General features: G+C 48.7%; 1 protein-coding gene across 2 annotated transcripts in view; it reads left to right on the top strand.

Moving 5' to 3' along the window:
* LOC111157452 (solute carrier family 39 member 14) overlaps window positions 1–16,817 on the top strand; it is a 50,306-nt gene that overhangs the window by 25,531 nt on the left and 7,958 nt on the right. For both annotated transcript variants that reach the window (XM_022518875.1, XM_022518865.1), the window contains exons 2-7: window positions 6,413–6,690; window positions 8,891–9,077; window positions 11,959–12,128; window positions 14,112–14,234; window positions 15,051–15,239; window positions 15,359–15,566. In XM_022518875.1, coding sequence (XP_022374583.1) covers window positions 6,427–6,690; window positions 8,891–9,077; window positions 11,959–12,128; window positions 14,112–14,234; window positions 15,051–15,239; window positions 15,359–15,566 — 1,141 coding nt within the window. In that variant the 5' untranslated portion in view covers window positions 6,413–6,426. The remainder of the gene's footprint in view (window positions 1–6,412; window positions 6,691–8,890; window positions 9,078–11,958; window positions 12,129–14,111; window positions 14,235–15,050; window positions 15,240–15,358; window positions 15,567–16,817) is intronic.

The following is a 16,817-nucleotide window of genomic DNA, read 5'->3' as shown; positions in this document are numbered from 1 at the left end:
TGAGCCGAAGGCAGAGGCTTTAACCCACTGAGCCACCCAGGCGCCCCCAGAAGTGAACTCTTGACCAGGAAGGAATCACCGGACGGGTGGTTAGTTGGGGGCATTGGTGCTCACAGCCCTGGAGCCCTGGCTGTCCTAAGGTCAAGGTGCCTCAGAGAGCCCATGCTATCTGTCCCCAAGAGGAACATAGGGAACTATACACCTCTTTTGACATCCTTTGGATTTTAGGTGGGGAAGCAGGCAGTTGAAAGGAAAGCTTAAGGGCCCCTGGGTGGCTCAGTGGTTTAAAATCTCTGCCTTCAGCTCAGGTCATGATCCCAGGGTTCTGGGATCGAGCCCCGCATCGGGCTCTCTGCTCAGCGGGGAGCCTGCTTCCTCCTCTCTCTCTGCCTGCCTCTCTGCCTACTTGTGACCCCTGTCAAATAAATAAAGAAAATCTTAAAAAAAAAAAAAAATGAAAGAAAGAAAGAAAGGAAAGCTTAAGGTAATTCACTGGGGCCCACCAGTAGAGGGGCCAAGGGCTCTAGGGAGCCATCCTGTGGATCTCTGTGGCCTCCCCTTCCCACACCTCCTCTTCGACCCCTCCAGCCCCCATGGTCATTCTTGCTTGCTTGCTTTGGTAGGAACAATCAACCTTTTCTCAATTTTAAGTAAAATGCTTTGTAGAAACCCAGTTGAGACTGCCCTTGCCTTGATGGCTACCCTCAACCTGCAGTGAAGGCCTCAGCTTGAGTTTTAGCTTTATATAAATTCATTGTGCTCCCACATAACCCATCCTTTGAAGGGGCACAGAACAGGCACAGGGAGCTGTGCTGATAGACATCTTTCACCCATTTCCTGTGGCTTACCAGTGGCCTTGGAAAGAGTTGTCTCTGGAGCACTTGGTCTTCCCTGTTTCATTCCTCAGCTCAGAAGACCTGAGAGTGAATGGGGTGGGTGACCCAGCCAGCTGGTGGTCAGGGAAGGGAGTGGATATTTGGAGACCTGGTAGCTCCCAGGCTCATTGATCAGGTCCCAAGCTCCAGCTTCTGGATTAGTAAGCATCATGAAGAGTTGCTGCTTCGTTACTGTGGGGAGAAGTCCATTTTCGCTCCTCTCTGACAGGGGGTGGGCCTAGAAAACAGGCAGCGTGGTGGATACAACAGTGGGACTATGTCCCCAGCACAGAAGTGCCGTTTGTAGGATAAGATACTTCTGAACCAAGTGAAGGCATGGCAGGCAGGTGAGATTCTGGTTTAGGAGCCCCCCGAAATGGTAAGGAGACCCAAAGTCTCAGGGTCTGAAAGCAAGCATCTCTCACTGACTTTCTCTTGGGTTTTTTACTTCCCCTAGGAGGACTGGGTCTGGCGCCTTGGAGGCAGACCTAAAGGCACTAAAATAATTTACTTCTTTGAACCCAGGCCAAGTGAACAAAGGAGTGGAGAGACTCCAGCTTCTCTTGAGTGGGAGAGACGTCCTCTGAGCCAAGAGCACATTCGGACCTTTGTCTCTTTCCCCTTGTTTTCATGTCCTGCCCTGCGTGCTTCTCTTACTACTTCTGGAAGGTGTCCTTGAGGGCAGCTGGCTTGGCTCCCTGGAAGGCCTGGAGGGGCCCACCCAGGCCCCACCCATTTCCACAGATTTCTAATAGATGGGGCTTCGTCCTGTAGCGGAGCCCACACTGGGAGGACCCCTGCTTGACTTCACCATCCAGCTGTATGTGTTCTCTTCCTCTCTCTTTTTTCATCCAAAGACTCTTTTGTAAACTTTTTTTCCCCCTAAGAATTAACTGGTAGCTGAAGAAAAAAGAAATCTCCATCGGAGCAGAAAGCTCCCCTTTTGTGTCTGCCAGAAGTCCAGGGTCCCTTGGATTTGAAGTGTCTTTTAGCAGCTCTAAGATCCCTGGACCGGGACTTCTTCCTGCCCTGCAGTTGTTTTTAGGTGCTCTGGGGAGTGGGTCATGTCATGAGTGGTGGATCAGGGAGCAGGTTCCGCTCAGCTGAGTCTACTCACGCGCTCCAGGAGGCTGGACCAGCCACGCCGAGGGGCCGAGGGGCCACTGGGGCAACAAAGAGCAGATGTTTTGTAGATGCTGACTTTGACCTGAATGCTCATCCAGGTAAAGCTGCTAAAGTTCTGTGGGGTGTCTCACATGTGGGGTGATTCTGTGTTTCTTCTGAATGTTTTGAGGTTGCTGCAGATAAATCTGAGAAATATGGCTGAAGTGGGAACCACTGTTTTTTTTATTAAGAAGGTGCCCTGTAATGCAGCCTGCCTTCTAAGGTGTACCCAGGGCGGTCCCCTGCACAGGTCTTCCATGCCTGGATTTGGGGTGCTACTTGGGGCTGATAGAAATTGGGAGGAACTGGGGCGCTCAGCTGGACCAGGTGGTCACACGTGCAGCTCTTGATCTTGGGTTGTACAGTTGAACCCCACGTTGGATGTAGAGATTACTTATTTATTTATTTTTTATAAGATTTTTATTTATTTGACAGATCACAAGTAGGCAGAGAGGCAGGCAGAGATAGAGGAAGGGAAGCAGGCTTCCTGCTGAGCAGAGAGCCTGATGCGGGGTTTGATCCCAGGACCCTGAGATCATGACCTGAGCCGAAGGCAGAGGCTTTAACCCGCTGAGCCACCCAGGCGCCCCCCCCGAGATTACTTTTTTTTTTTTTTTAATCTTTAAATCAAATTGGGAAGACCTGCCTAGAGACCTGTAGGTTTTTACGGACCTCTCTGTGGAGCCTGTGTCTCCACACAGTGGGGAAGTGGTTCAGAGTGCGCGGACTTTCATTCAGACCTGGCTTCGGTTCATGAAAAATTTAATTTCTAGCTTCACTACTCAGCTTGTTGGCTGTGGATCATGTTTCCTAATCTCTGAAAATTTCCTCCTCTCTTCAGTGAGGATAAGCATCCCAACTTCTCCAGGAATCCATGACTGCCAGGTGCTTCACGGGCTTGGCACTGGGGATTGCCCGTGGCTGTCCTCATCTCTTTGCCCTCCTTTGGTAAATCCACACAGCCCTCTTCTCCTTTGCTCTGACAGTACAACACATGCCTCAGACAGGTGACGGGGTGGTCAGGTAGAGAGGACTGTTCTTTTTGTACAATGGATTTTAGCCATTTGGGCCTAAGATCCCACCTGCCCACTGTATTAACTTCTGGTTCTCAGTATAGATTTGAGAGTTGGTCGTCTCAGAGTAACACTTTACAGACCACTGTTTGTGCTGATGGCTAATCTACCCTTTGTGTGACTCAGAGTGCATTCTGCTGAAGACTGAGATTTTCTGTCCCCAGATTCTGTGCATTCTGTGTGTGGAGGCTAAAGCCTGAAATGTCCGCTGGTGTGTTTGTGGTGGGGGACTTGTGTGATGTGTGTGCTGTTGGCCTGGAGCAAAGTTAGCCACAGGGGTATTCCTCATAGTGCCAGCAGAAGCTCTGTATCTGGGCTGGGAGCGAGTCAAAGTGGAGGAACCCTGCTGATTATAATCAAATTATAACATCTGGTTGAGTGCTTTCTATAGGTCAGGCACTGGGAGACTTGACATAGTTCATGTCATTTGAATTTGCACAGTAATCCAGTGGGGTGAATACCCATTTTGTAGATGAGAAAACTGAGGTAGAGAGCCCAGGTAACTTCCCCAAGGTTACTCCTATCTGGCCAGCAGTGGCACAGAAATTCAAGTCTGGTCTTTCTGACACTAAAGGCTAGGGTGAGCTACATCACTATTCTTTTTTTTTTTTTTTTTTTTTTTTTTAAGTAATCTCTCCACCCATCTGTTGGGGGTTGAGCTCACAACCCCAAGATCCAGAGTTGTAGGCTCCACTGACTGAGTCAGCTGGGCGCTCCTGCATCACTACTCTGAGTGACTCCAAAAGGTTGACTCTGGTTAAATATCTTGCCCAAGATTGTACCACTTGTAAGTGGCAGAACCAGGATGCAAACCAGCCTGCTTTTAAGCACTCTGCTCTAACTCCTCTGTCATAAGCAAAGGCCCAGAGGTGGAGTGAGTGCCCACTGTGGGGCAAGCCGGAGCCCTGGGAGCCTGGGAGGCGTGGAAATGCCTGCAGTGATTGGGTTTCTAGGTCTAGATTAAATAGGCTCTTCCCCCCTCTCCCTGCCTGGTGTTTGCTTATTTCCCTAATTAAACTATACTGAGGGAAATAATTAACAAAAGCCCTGCCTTCTCTGAGACCTATTTTTCCCTGTTCCTTCTCACCTCATAACTTTGTTACAGAATCTTTCTGCTTTTTTGCTGAACATTAAACTCCATTTTTTTTTTCAAAGATTTTATTTATTTATTTGACAGAGAGAGATCACAAGCAGGCAGAGAGTCAGGCAGAGAGAGAGGAGGAAGCAGGCTCCCCGCTGAGCAGAGAGCCCGATGCGGGGCTCGATCCCAGGACCCTGAGATTATGACCTGAGCCGAAGGCAGTGGCTTAACCCACTGAGCGGCCCAGGCGCCCCTAAACTCCATTTTTATAGCTGCATACTAGTCGATGAAATTGCTATAATTCGCCTGACCATAACTTTCTGCCTATAGACTTTTTTATCTGGGGGTTGCTTCTGTTAGTACAGATTGTAGATGTAACAATTAAAAGGATTGAGACACTTATTATCATAACTTTTCAAGAGTCTGGTTATATAATGTCATTACATAAATATGTAATTTTATCTGCATTATTTAAAGATAATGTAATATCTTCTATAGCACCATCTTACTCTGGTGTTAAACCTCACTAAATTTGGTTTTGTATTTTTTAAAAATCTGTTTTGCTGTTTTAATAAGCAGCAGTATAGCACCATCCATCTTTTAAGTTTATATTCTTTTTTTACTGAAGCATAGTTGGCAAACAATATAGTAGTTTCAGGAGTTTAACATAGTGATTCAACCTTATGTATGTATACGTTACACCCTTGCCACCGTTAGTGTACTCACCACCTGTTGCCACATCAGCTCATTAACAGTGGTGTTCACCGTGTTTGCCGTGCTGCGCTTTTCATCCCTGTGTCTTACTTCTTTTATAGCTGGAGATCTGTACCTCTCAATCCCTTTGACTCATTTCGCCCATCCACCTGACACCCTTAAGTGTATTCATTTTTGTTCTCTAACTAAGGTTTATAGAAATAGGGGCGCCTCGGTGGCTCAGTGGGTTAAAGCCTCTGCCTTCGGCTCAGGTCGTGATCCCAGGGTCCTGGGATCGAGCCCCTCATCGGGCTCTCTGCTCAGCGGGGAGCCTGCTTCCTCCTCTCTCTCTGCCTGCCTCTCTGCCTACTTGTGATCTCTGTCTGTCAAATAAATAAATTTTTAAAAAAAATCTTTAAAAAAAAGGTATATAGAAATAAACCTTTATCGTGTTTGATGGTGGACTTTTCCCCACTCTATTTTCCCCCTCTTTTAGTTGTAGTTTGTTTGTTTGTTTTTTAAGATTTTATATATTTATTTGACATAGAGATCACAAGTAGGCAGAGAGGCAGGCAGAAGGGGGGAAGCGGGCTCCCTGCTGAGCAGAGAGCCCAATGCAGGGCTCTGATGCTGGGCTCCATCTCAGATCCCGAGATCATGACCTGAGCCGAAGGTAGAGGCTTAACCCACTGAGCCACCCAGGAGCCCCTAATTGTAGTTTTTTTTTGTTGTTGCCTTTTTGTGTGTGTGTGTTTTGTTTGTTTTTTAAGATTTTATTTATTTCAAAAAGAGAGAGAGCATTTTAGCAAGCACAAGCATGAGTGGTGGGGGAGGGGCAGAGGGAGAAGCAGATGCCCGGCTGAGCAGGGAGCTGGATGCTGGGCTCCACCAGGATCCCGGGATCCTGACCTGAGCCAAAGGCAGACTCTTAACCCACTGAGCCACCCAGGCGCCCCTGTTGTTTTTTGTTTGTTTGTTTGTTTTTTTATTTTGGAGCATTTCCAACATATTAAAGTGTAATAGTATGGGGCACTTGGCTGTTTCAGTCAGTGTTGAGTGTAGAGCTTACTTTAAAAAAAAAAAAAATAGTATAATAAATTCCCATTCACTCATCAAGCAGTTTCATGAGTTATTAACTCATGCCTGGTCTTGTCTCCTCTATGCTCCCATGCAAATACCCCCTCCTTTCTTATTTTGAAGCAAATTCCAGATGAGATATTGTTTAATGTGTGATTATTTCAGTGTCTCTAAAAGATACTTTTTAACCACATCACAGTTGTTTTATTTTGTAATTTTTAAATTTAGTCAAATCCGTTGAATTTGTCCTTTCATTATTTTTTAATTTAATGCTTGAAGAGAAAGGTTTTTCTCAAACACTTGGCAGAAGCATTAGAGAAGGGTGAAGAGTCGGAGGGGAGAGGAGGCTGTCCAGAGCGAGGCTGCTGGGTCCTGTGTACCTGGCAGGGAAGTGGGAGGAGAGAGTGGGTTTCTGGAGCCTGTCGCTCACCTGCCTTTCCTTCTTGCAGGCTTTTTTGTCACCATGAAGCTGCTCCACCCAGCCTTCCTCAGCTGCTTCCTGCTGACCTGGGTCAGCTTATGGAGTTCTGTTCCTAAAGCTCACGCTGTGTCCACGGGGACACCAGGCGTCAGTGCGGCCTTTTTCCTGCAGGACCTCCTGCATCGCTACGGAGAGGGTGACACCCTCACCCTGCATCAGCTCAAGGCCCTGCTCAACCACCTGGATGTGGGTGTGGGCCGGGACAATGTCACCCAGCCGGTGCATGGACAGAGGAACCTCTCGACGGTAAGGCTCTCAGCTCTGCTGAGCACTGTCTGCCTTGAGGGGGTCACAGTCTAGTTGGGCACGGGGAGCCCAAGACACTTGGAGCAGGCAAGCCGTGATGGCAGAGTAGAGGGGCCAGTTCCTCTTCACCAATTGTCTGGGTCCCCAGCAGTGCCTCCTGTCCTCCCACGTGGCTGTTCTGAAGCTCTGGCTGGAGGGAGCGGTCAGCAGGAGTTCTCAGCCCTCTGTGTCCCTCACAGCTGCACTGGGATCACCTGCGGGCAAGCCAGGGTGCCCAGGACAGCCGGCATGTCTCATGGGACTTACAGGTTACAAGGCCCTTTGCCTGAAGTCGCAGGGGAGCCTCACACTCCCTCCGGCTGCAGGTGGAAAGTCTTCATTATTTAGAAGGGAATGCCAAGGGTCCCGCACTGAGTTCTTGGACAGTGCAGGACTGAGACCCAAGTCCTTTGGCTTCTGGTTCTTTGTTCTTCCATGTCATCTTGGCTAATCACAGTCCGAGGCTATTTGTGGCAGCCAAGTGTAAGTCATATCTTTACATATCTGCTTTGTTCCCTGGGCTGAGTGCTGGGAGAAGTAGAGAAAAATGAGTCATGTTAAAGAGTCTGCTCTCAAGATGGAGAGCTTACTCAGAGGACTGAGTTATCTGATCCTAAAACGAAGTGTTAGGGATGCCTGGTGGCCCAGTCAGTTGAGCTTCCAACGCTTGATTTCTGCCTAGGTCATGATCTTGAGGTCATGGGATTGAGCCCTGCTTTGGGCTCCATGCTCTCAGGGTGTCTACTCGAGATTCTCCCCCTCTCTGCCCCTTCCCCCTGCTCACTCACTCTCTCGTTCTCTCTCCCTAAAATGAATAAATAAACCTTTGTTAAAATGAAGTGTTGGGGTACCTGGGTGGCTCAGTTAGGCGTCTGCCTTTGTCTCGGGTTATGGTCCGGGTATCAAGCCCTGCATCGGGCTCTCTGCTCAGCGGGAAACATGCTTCTCCCTCTCCCACTTCCCTGACCGTGTTCCCTTTCTTGCTGTGTCTGTCTCTGTCAAATAAATAAATAAAATCTTTTTTTAAAAAATGAAGTGTTAAATGCTCTGAGTTGGACAGTCTTCATAGGGTTCAGAGACCAGAGGGGGAAAGGGGTGTATGCTGGAGTGATCAAGGAAGGTTTGTGGGTTAGGTGTCTAGGGCCTTCGTATTGAAGGAGAACTTCCTTGGAGAGGTCACGTGGCCAAAGGACCAGGCAGCCTGGATGCAGAACCGCAGGCGTGCGGTTAATGTGGGAGTTTGGGAGAAGGCTGCCCTCATGGGCTCATGCTTACTGACCCCGGAGGGCCTCCTGGCACAGCGGCAGTTATCTTGGGGTCACCAGAGTCCAGCTCTCTACTTTGTAGGCCCAGAAGCTCTCACTTGTCAGCACACCCGAAGGGCTGTTAGAGACTGACCCGTGTTAAACCAAGCCAGATAAAGCCTGATGTGTAAGTGTATAAAGTATAATTAGAAGTAAAACTGCAGTGTTTCATAGGAACGGTATGTGAGAACCACCTACCTAACGCCTCCCGAGGGGACTGAGCGTTCGCGTTCGTGACCTCTACCAGCCCTTATGTGCTCCACGGTAGACCAAACCTTTAGATTTTCCTTCTTCCTCCCCTGATCTCTATCAACACATTCTTCAGGGTGGGGTCAGCACTACTGGGGTCCTGGGGACTGATGTTCCTCTTTAGGTGCCAGAGCTCAATAGCTCTGGACAAGTATCTGGAACATGCATTTTAATAGAATAACTCTTCAGGCTGTTGTGATGTGCAGGTAGGTTTGGTATCTGGATGAAGCTGTAGCTTCAGGTATGCAAATACAATCACGTTTTCCAGAAACCACGCCGCGGTCTCAAAGACTGGGATCCAGTTGTTCCCAGACCTTGTGGGCAGCCAGGTACTCGTGGGTGTGTGTCAGGTGTGTGACTTGCACCAGGTGACTGATCTCTGAGATTGTGTCTCAGGTTTTCAAGTTTAGGGACCACCTTGCTCTCATCCCTAGAGATGAGCCTCTAGATCATCTTCAGGTAATCTTCAGCTCTTCAGGTGATGTCAGATGTCCAGATCCCCGGGATCTGGACAGGTTCTCCTCGTGGAAGGCTGAGTCGGTTGCTGCCAGGGCTGAGATGTGATTCTGGGTTCTGAGAAGCTTCCTGCCTCTCCCCCTCCGTCTCAGTGCTTTAGTTCCGGAGACCTTTTTGCTGCCCACAACTTGAACAACCAGTCCCGGATTGGAAGGATTGAGTTCCAGGAGTTCTGCCCTACCATCCTCCAGCAGCTGGATTCCCGGGCCTGTGCTTCTGAGAACCAGGAGAACGAGGAGGATGAGCAGACGGAAGAGGGGAAGCCAAGCTCCATCGAAGGTGAGTGGGGACAGGGAAGCTGAGGCTGGGGCTGCTCATGGGAGATCTCACCGGTGAGCAGCTCATCAACACCAGGGGAGTAGATTAGAGGGACGATGATAACTGGTGTCTTCTGACTCATGTGACTGCTCCGGCATATTGTCTGACCCAGTGGCATGGCTGATGAGCTCGGTGCTGGGCTTTTGGACCTGCCTATGGATTTTTTCTTTTCCTTTTCTTTTTTGCTACTTTTTCATTTTTTTTTCTTATTAAACTACAAGGGACTAATGCCTCGGCGTTTCAGTTTGGCACCTCTCCCCTGTCCCCCTCCCTGCCCGGTACCTGTGCTTCAGCCACGGCGGACTCCCCACGGCTGAGTGTCTGTGCCTCCCGAGGGCCTGCAGTGCCCTTGGTACCTAGCACGTGCCGCCTGCGTTCTGCTCGTTGTTCCCCGCTGTCATCATTTCACTCCTGGTTTTTAAACTCTCCTGTCATTTTCACCTGCCTCTCCATTGGAAAGGTAGCTTCTTTTGAGAGTGACTTCACTATGTTGTCTGTAGGCTGCCCCACAGCACCCAGCCAGAGATGGACTCCAGTCTGTACTGACAGGTTGGTGCTCTCTGTCTGCCCTGAGCATAGCTGAATTCCGACTGGGCCGCCCTGGGCAGCGAGAACACCCCCGCCCTCAGTAATGGAGGCCTCGTCTGTTCTTGTTCCTCCACAGTGTGGGGCTTTGGCTTCCTCAGTGTTTCACTGATTAACCTGGCCTCTCTGCTGGGAGTCCTCGTCCTGCCGTGCACGGAGAAAGCATTTTTCAGCCGTGTGCTCACATACTTCATCGCCCTGTCCATTGGAACGCTGCTCTCTAACGCGCTCTTCCAGCTCATCCCAGAGGTGCAGTAGAACAGAACCCGTGCGTCCTCTTTCCCCTGCCGGCCGGCCGCTGTGCTACCTCTGCCTCACGGCCGGCCCCGCCCCCACCTTGTGTCCCGAGGCACCTGACCACTGCCACCTGGAAAATTCACTTCTCCCTCATATCAGGGCACACAAATATGACTTCTAACTCTGGATCTCTAGGGCCTTCTCTTGCTCCTGGGGCACCCAGGTTGGCCTGTGGCCTTTTCAGGTGATGTCAGATGCAAGGCTCTCCCCCTTTGCCCTCCCTGGCAGAGACCTCTCAGCCTCCCTTCGCTAGTCCCTGCCTCTCTGAAGCCCGGTTCGCAGGGCTCAGAAGGAACGCTGTGGTTGGTGGTCGCTGTCCAAGCCCTGGTACTCCATACCTGCTCTGTTCTAAGCAGAGGCCCCACCGGTACCCAGGTGTGGCCACCACGAGATCACCCACCTGGAAGGAGGTAGAAGGAAAAGAGGCTACCAGCTGATTGATAGAATTTGGCTCAAAAGCAAGGGATCCTTCTTTTTCCAAGTAGGCCATAATTCATACCATAGAGAGCCAAACAGAACAAAAACTTTTTAACAGAAACAAACAAAATGAAAATTCCAAGACAGAGGAAAGAGCACTCAGCTCTCCATACCTTGCATCTTGATTTTTTCCTGGGATAGGACTGACTTCCTGGTGCCCTTACTTGACTATTTTGAAATATTTGTTAATTTTGCTTTTTAATTGTGACCACCGAGGAGCTTAAAAAAAAAAAAAAAAAGTACCCAAGTTGATGGCCTGCCCACTTTGTCAGCTCAGGCAGGGCTGTGGCCATGCAGTACGGGTGACTGTGTGGACCTCCTTTGGGAACAGAGGCAGTTGCCTTTCATAAGAAGAGACTGTGTCAGTGACTGCCCAGCTTTTCCCAGTCAAGAGACTTACCCAGAAGAGATACTGATGGGATGCCCAGGCCTTACCTGTTCCTTCTAAATGAGAGAAGAAATCTGGTTTAAGAGGAACCATCTCAGTGTTATCTCAAAATCCCACCTGAGTCTAACAAGCACCTCTCACAGGAGGCCTCATCTTGGGCTTTTTTTTTTTTTTTTAGCTCTAGAAATTGAATTTATTAATTCTTCAAAGATTTGAAATATGCCATATTGCCTGTTGAATGGAAATACAGTAATTTGTACATGCTCCGCCCCTGTGCCTTATAGGGGCGCGCCTCGTCCCGGCTCCGTGTCATTCTACCTGGAGTGTGGGACACTGGGAAATGACAGAGGAAACATTTTTTGTGACAAGGTGATCTTGGACTCTGTCCTCTCAGAGCACATTGAAACAAACTTGGGAGAAAACAACAAAACCTTGAGAAGTTAAGAAACTGAATTTTATGGGCCTCAGTTTCTTCTGTTCTCCATCCCGCTGCCCTGCACATCTGACTTTGTTGTACCTTACACCAACCAGATGGAGTCTGGGTGGTACTGATGTGCCTAGACAGTGTGGCCTGGATGTGAAAAGCAAACACGGCAGCACAGTGAGCTCCCTTTGTCCCTTAATCTTGTTAAAGGGAGGTCCTGTTAAAGGGAAAGTCCTAGAGTCCAAAGTCTGCCCCGGGCTGCCTGGGGATAGGCCTGAGCACACCTCCGCTGTGTGACGAGGCAGTGCCCTGCCCTGTAGCCACACCAGCTGGCAGGTGCGCCTCCAGGTGTCGGTTTGGCCACCAAAGGCAACAGCTGGGGCAGGAGCCATGGGGTTCCAAGGCCACCTTGAATTCCTCCTCATTTTTCTGAACGGATTAAAGGAAATTTCATCAGACTTGAATCACTAACAAATTTTCTGTTTCTCTCTCCCTCCCTACTTGTCTCTCTGATTTTTCTTTTTTGTTTCCTTGTTAATTTCCACCCAAACCTCCTTCACTGCCTCCCCATCCTTTCCACCCCCATGTTTCCCCTAATTGGTGGTTGCTGTGAAATGGGGCATTTGCCCTACTCCCTGTCCTGGGTGGGGCTGGCTCTCCCCCAACGGCAGTGTGGGGATATGGTCTCCTCTGTGTGACCGTCATCTCCCTCTGCTCCCTCATGGGGGCCAGCGTGGTGCCCTTCATGAAGAAGACTTTTTACAAGAGGCTGCTGCTCTACTTCATAGCTCTGGCGATTGGAACCCTCTACTCCAACGCCCTCTTCCAGCTCATCCCCGAGGTATGGCAAGCCAGGGCTTTCTCACACAGGAGCATGCCAGTCTCGGGGGGCCTGTGGGGCACAGTGGGAGGACCCTCCACTTCGACGCAAGGCAGAGGAGGGAGGTCCTTTTCCTTTTGGAAAATGAAGCTGAGATTGAGTCACGAGTTAGGAGAGGCTGCATAGCATAGGTTTGGGAGCTGGGTTAGAATCCCAGCTCCACCATCAACCAGTTCAATGACCTTGGGCGGATCACTGAACCTCTCTTGTGCTTCTGTTTCCTCATGCAAAACAGGGGAGATGATAGGACTGACCTCATGATGGTGTTGTGTGGGCTACATGTTAGTACTTGTAAATCACTGGGGGCCTCGTACGTGCTCTCTGACTGCTGGGTGAAAAGACCTAGTATAGTGGTAGCACTTGATGGCTCCTGATTGGGAGCTTGTGGCCCACACAGAAAAACCAGCAGAATCCATTGGTCTCAATAAAAAGATCTGTTCTCTACAGTAGGCTGTCTTGGGGCAAAGGTAATCTAAATAAAAGAGCCTATTTTCACATACATGCATAGCACCTTTGCCCCATTGCCTGGGTTAATGAGAAAATCTCCACAGAACAGGAGTAGCTTAGTGTTTGTCAAGTCTGACAAGCAGCCTTGGAGAAGCTTCATCTGATTTGGTGTAATCTCTGTGGTAGTCCCCCTAATGACAGGAAGCAGGTGGTGTCTCCTTGTAGGTGGTCCGACAGGCCTGGGCATACCCAGAGTTGAAGCACAAGATGATGTCACATGCTTCTTCTCAGAGCACCTTAGGTTTTCTGAGTTGTGGTTTTGTGTCTTCTTAGTTGATTCTTAAACCCACTGATGTCTAGAGGACATGTTTTACCCATTTAACAGATACAGAACAAGACCACGTATCCTAGAGGCTGGATTTCATGAAAGCCATGCTTTTGTACTCTGCCATCCTTTGTGGCTTCTTGTGGAGAACTGTTAGTTGATGGTTTTCACTCCACTCTTCTTAAGATGATTTGTCTCTCCTGGAAAACCGGCCTATATGTGCCATTTCTACCCTAGAGCTGGACCTTTGTGTCTGAGAAAACTATACAGGGAAGTAGAGATAACAGTTTGCCCCTTTAAAACAGAAAGGGAAAACACTTACCTTTTAAGCAGGCCAGAGTTCCTGGTATTAGGATCACTTTCATCTCTGACCTTTTCACAAGAAGGCTGGTTTATTCAAGAGACTTGTTTCCTGTCAGAGGATGGAGGGAGCAGGTCACTCGCCAGTTTCCCAAGGCCTCACCATAAGTTAGGATCATCATGGAGTGTGGAATTCTCCTGATTCCTGCTCCAGTCCTCCTCCCAGTAGATGATTTTCTCCCCATGATCAGTGAGGTTTTCAGAAATAGCCCAAAACAAACCCCCACCCCCAAATTGACATGTGCAGTAACATAGTCTGCTTTCTTGGCTTTGTGGTCACTGGGAGGTCTGTGGTCAGGAAGATGCCGCAATTCTTACTGTTTAACTGGGGAATGGATTTCCCATTTTAGAAGGTGTAATTAGACCATCTCTCTTTGTGTTTATAGGCAAATCAGCCAGGGACATTAGATAACAAAATAAACACAAGCATCTTCCTAAGTATGGAATTTGAGGACAGATTTTGCCCATGCAGCAAAGCACCAGGAAAAATAAAGGCAGAGTCTTTAATAAAGTGGAAAACCATATCCAATGCTGTTCTTCCTGAGAGTAAAATTCTAAAGAGGCTCTATCTTTTGCATCAGAAAGTAAGTTAGAGAGAACCTAACGGGCCTGGTGATGTGGCATGAAGGCAAGTCAGGGGTTCACTTTTGCTGGAAAGGGAAGGAAGTGGTAGGTGGCAGAGCTATCCCAGTGAGTACGTCTCTTTCCTTTCCTAGAATCAAGGAAGTGGTTAAGAAACAATCAGGGACCTGTGAAGATTTTTTTTTTTTTTTTTTTTTAATTAAACTCATTTTGTTTTCCTGGGTTCACAGGCTTTTGGCTTCAACCCTCTGGAAGATTATTATGTCTCCAAGTCTGCAGTGGTGTTTGGGGGCTTTTATCTTTTTTTTTTCACAGAGAAGATCTTGAAGATGCTTCTTAAGCAGAAAAATGAGGTGAGGCTTAATTGTTGGGAAAGGCAGTGCTTCTAGGGAAAGCCTCCATCCTAGAAATGTTTGTGTGTTTTGGTAGTGGGGTTATGTGAGTGCTGATGCTGTGGACAGATTTCAGTAGATCTCCCATCTCACCTCACGAGGAGGTATACCTTTTGTACCTTTAAGAGGTGACAGAGGGGGGCACCTGGGTGGCTCAGTGGGTTAAGCCTCTGTCTTCGGCTCAGGTCATGATCTCAGGGTCCTGGGTTCGAGCCCCGCATTGGGCTCCCTGCTTGTCAGGGAGCCTGCTTCCTCCCCTCTCTGCCTGCTGCTCTGCTACTTGTAATCTCTCTCTCTGTGTGTTAAATAAATAAATTAAATCTTTAAAAAAAAAAAAAAAAAGATGACAGAGGGCCTTGATACATACAGTCATTGGGTCGGAAGTGCTGCCACAAAGAAACTGAATGCTTACTTCAGTACAGCTCCGGAAAGGTATCTTTGGTGCCTGGCATGCAGTTATCCTCCAAGGAGTCAGTGAATGGAATCAGATTAGCCATTTCGAAGGAGGAGCTCCGAGCCTTTGGAGCAGGACCGCCCTGCTGGAACGAGTGTTGGCCCTGAGGTCATTGCTTTGATTTTTGTCCTACACCAAGTCTTGGTTCAGCTTTCTATAACGACTTTCCCTAGGTTTCTGTGTGTATTGCCTGCTTGTGTTTTCTGTGATGCTGGGAATGAGGAGGTCTTCCCAGTGCTGGGAGCACCTGCCCCAAGTGAGTGCTCAGGAAGCTTTGTGGTTTGCATGAGCGTCATGCTGATCCCTTCCGGTGGTCCCTCCAGCATCCTCATGGACATAGCCATTATACCTCGGAGACGCTTCCTTCCAAGAAGGACCAGGAGGAGGGGGTGACTGAGAAGCTGCAAAATGGGGATCTGGACCACATGATTCCTCAGCACTGTAGCAGTGAGCTGGATGGGAAGGCCCCTGGGATGGATGAGAAGGTCATCGTGGGCTCACTCTCCGTCCAGGTCAGTGGGCCATTTGCTGTTGGGTGGGAGCCTTTAACTGGTAATGGCCTTGATGCCCGAGGCTTACCTTGAAGGTCTATCCTTTGACTTGGAGGCCATGGGGATGGGCTCTCTTGTAGGACCTGCAGGCTTCCCAGAGTGCCTGTTACTGGCTGAAAGGCGTCCGCTACTCTGATATCGGCACTCTGGCCTGGATGATCACCCTGAGCGACGGCCTCCACAATTTCATTGATGGCCTGGCTATTGGCGCCTCCTTCACCGTGTCTGTTTTCCAAGGCATCAGTACCTCCGTGGCCATCCTCTGTGAGGAATTCCCACATGAGCTAGGTAAGTGTGCTGGCACTGCGCCATTCCCGGTCCACCCGAGCTGCCTTGGTTGTAGGCACAGGACCCTTCCTGTGTCCGACCCCCTCCCCATCCCAGACTTCAGGATGCTTATTGTAATTAACACATTCTGTGTGCTCTGTGAAATCTAACCACTGATTCTTAACAGTCGAATTAATAATTGATACTGATCATTAACAATGATTTTTAAGATTTTATTTATTTTAGAAAGAGAGAGTGCAAGCGGGAAGGGCAGGGCAGAGGGGGAGGAAGAAAGAGAATCTTAAGCAGACTCCCTGTTGAGTTCAGAACCCACCCGGGGCTGCATCCCAGGACCCCAAGATCATGATCTGAGCCAAAATCAAGAGTTGGACGCTTAACAAACTGAGCCACCCAGGCACGATGAAAATGATAGAGATTTTTTATAGGGGTGTTTGTTTCCCTGTAGCCCCATATCCTGAGTCTCAGTTTCCTTACCTCTAAAATGGGGTTAATAATACTGCTTCATAGATTTTTCATGAGGGTTAAAGGAGCAAAAACAGGGGCGCCTGGGTGGCTCAGTGGGTTAAAGCCTCTGCCTTTGGCTCAGGTCATGATCCCAGGGTCCTGGGATCAAGCCCCACATCAGGCTCTCTGCTTAGCAGGGAACCTGCTTCCCCCTCTCTCTCTGCCTGCCTCTCTGCCTACTTGTGATCTTTGTCTGTCAAATAAATAAATAAAATCTTAAAAAAAAAAAAAAAAAAGAGCAAAAACATTGAAAAGGACTTGCTTTGTGCCATACACTATTCTAACTGTTCACTATAGATTATCAGTCTCTCTCTCTTTTTTTTTTTTAAGGTTATGTCTCAGTCCTGTTAATCTTTCAAAGGTTGAGATGTCTGTTAAAGGTCAGGTGGGTGGAAGAAGTAGATGAGCCAGGAATTAGAAGGTCCCTGGATTTATCAGAGCAAGAGTGTGAAAGGCCCAGACTTTGGAGGCTCAGAGACTCAAGGTCAATTACTGGCTTTGCCAGTTCACTGGCTTGTGACTTTGGGCAAATTATTTAACTTTTCTCAGTCTCACTTCTGTTTCCTGAAAATACCATTCAGTGTAGTTGTGAGGAAAGAAGCTCCTATTTCATCATCCATCAAAAGAGCAGCGAGGCTATTGCTGGTGGCTTATCTCTGTTGAAAATCTTGTGCGTCATTTTCAGCCTCTAGGCTAGAAATACCCGGTTAGTTTTGTAAATGGAGACAGCTCCCAGACGTGAAGAGG

This window comes from Enhydra lutris, unplaced genomic scaffold, assembly GCF_002288905.1.
Source record: "Enhydra lutris kenyoni isolate GAN:26980312 unplaced genomic scaffold, ASM228890v2 scaffoldscaffold3, whole genome shotgun sequence".
Taxonomy (NCBI): domain Eukaryota; kingdom Metazoa; phylum Chordata; class Mammalia; order Carnivora; family Mustelidae; genus Enhydra; species Enhydra lutris.
The sequence above is the reverse complement of the archived record's forward strand: the minus strand, read 5'-3'. Positions and strand labels throughout refer to the sequence as shown.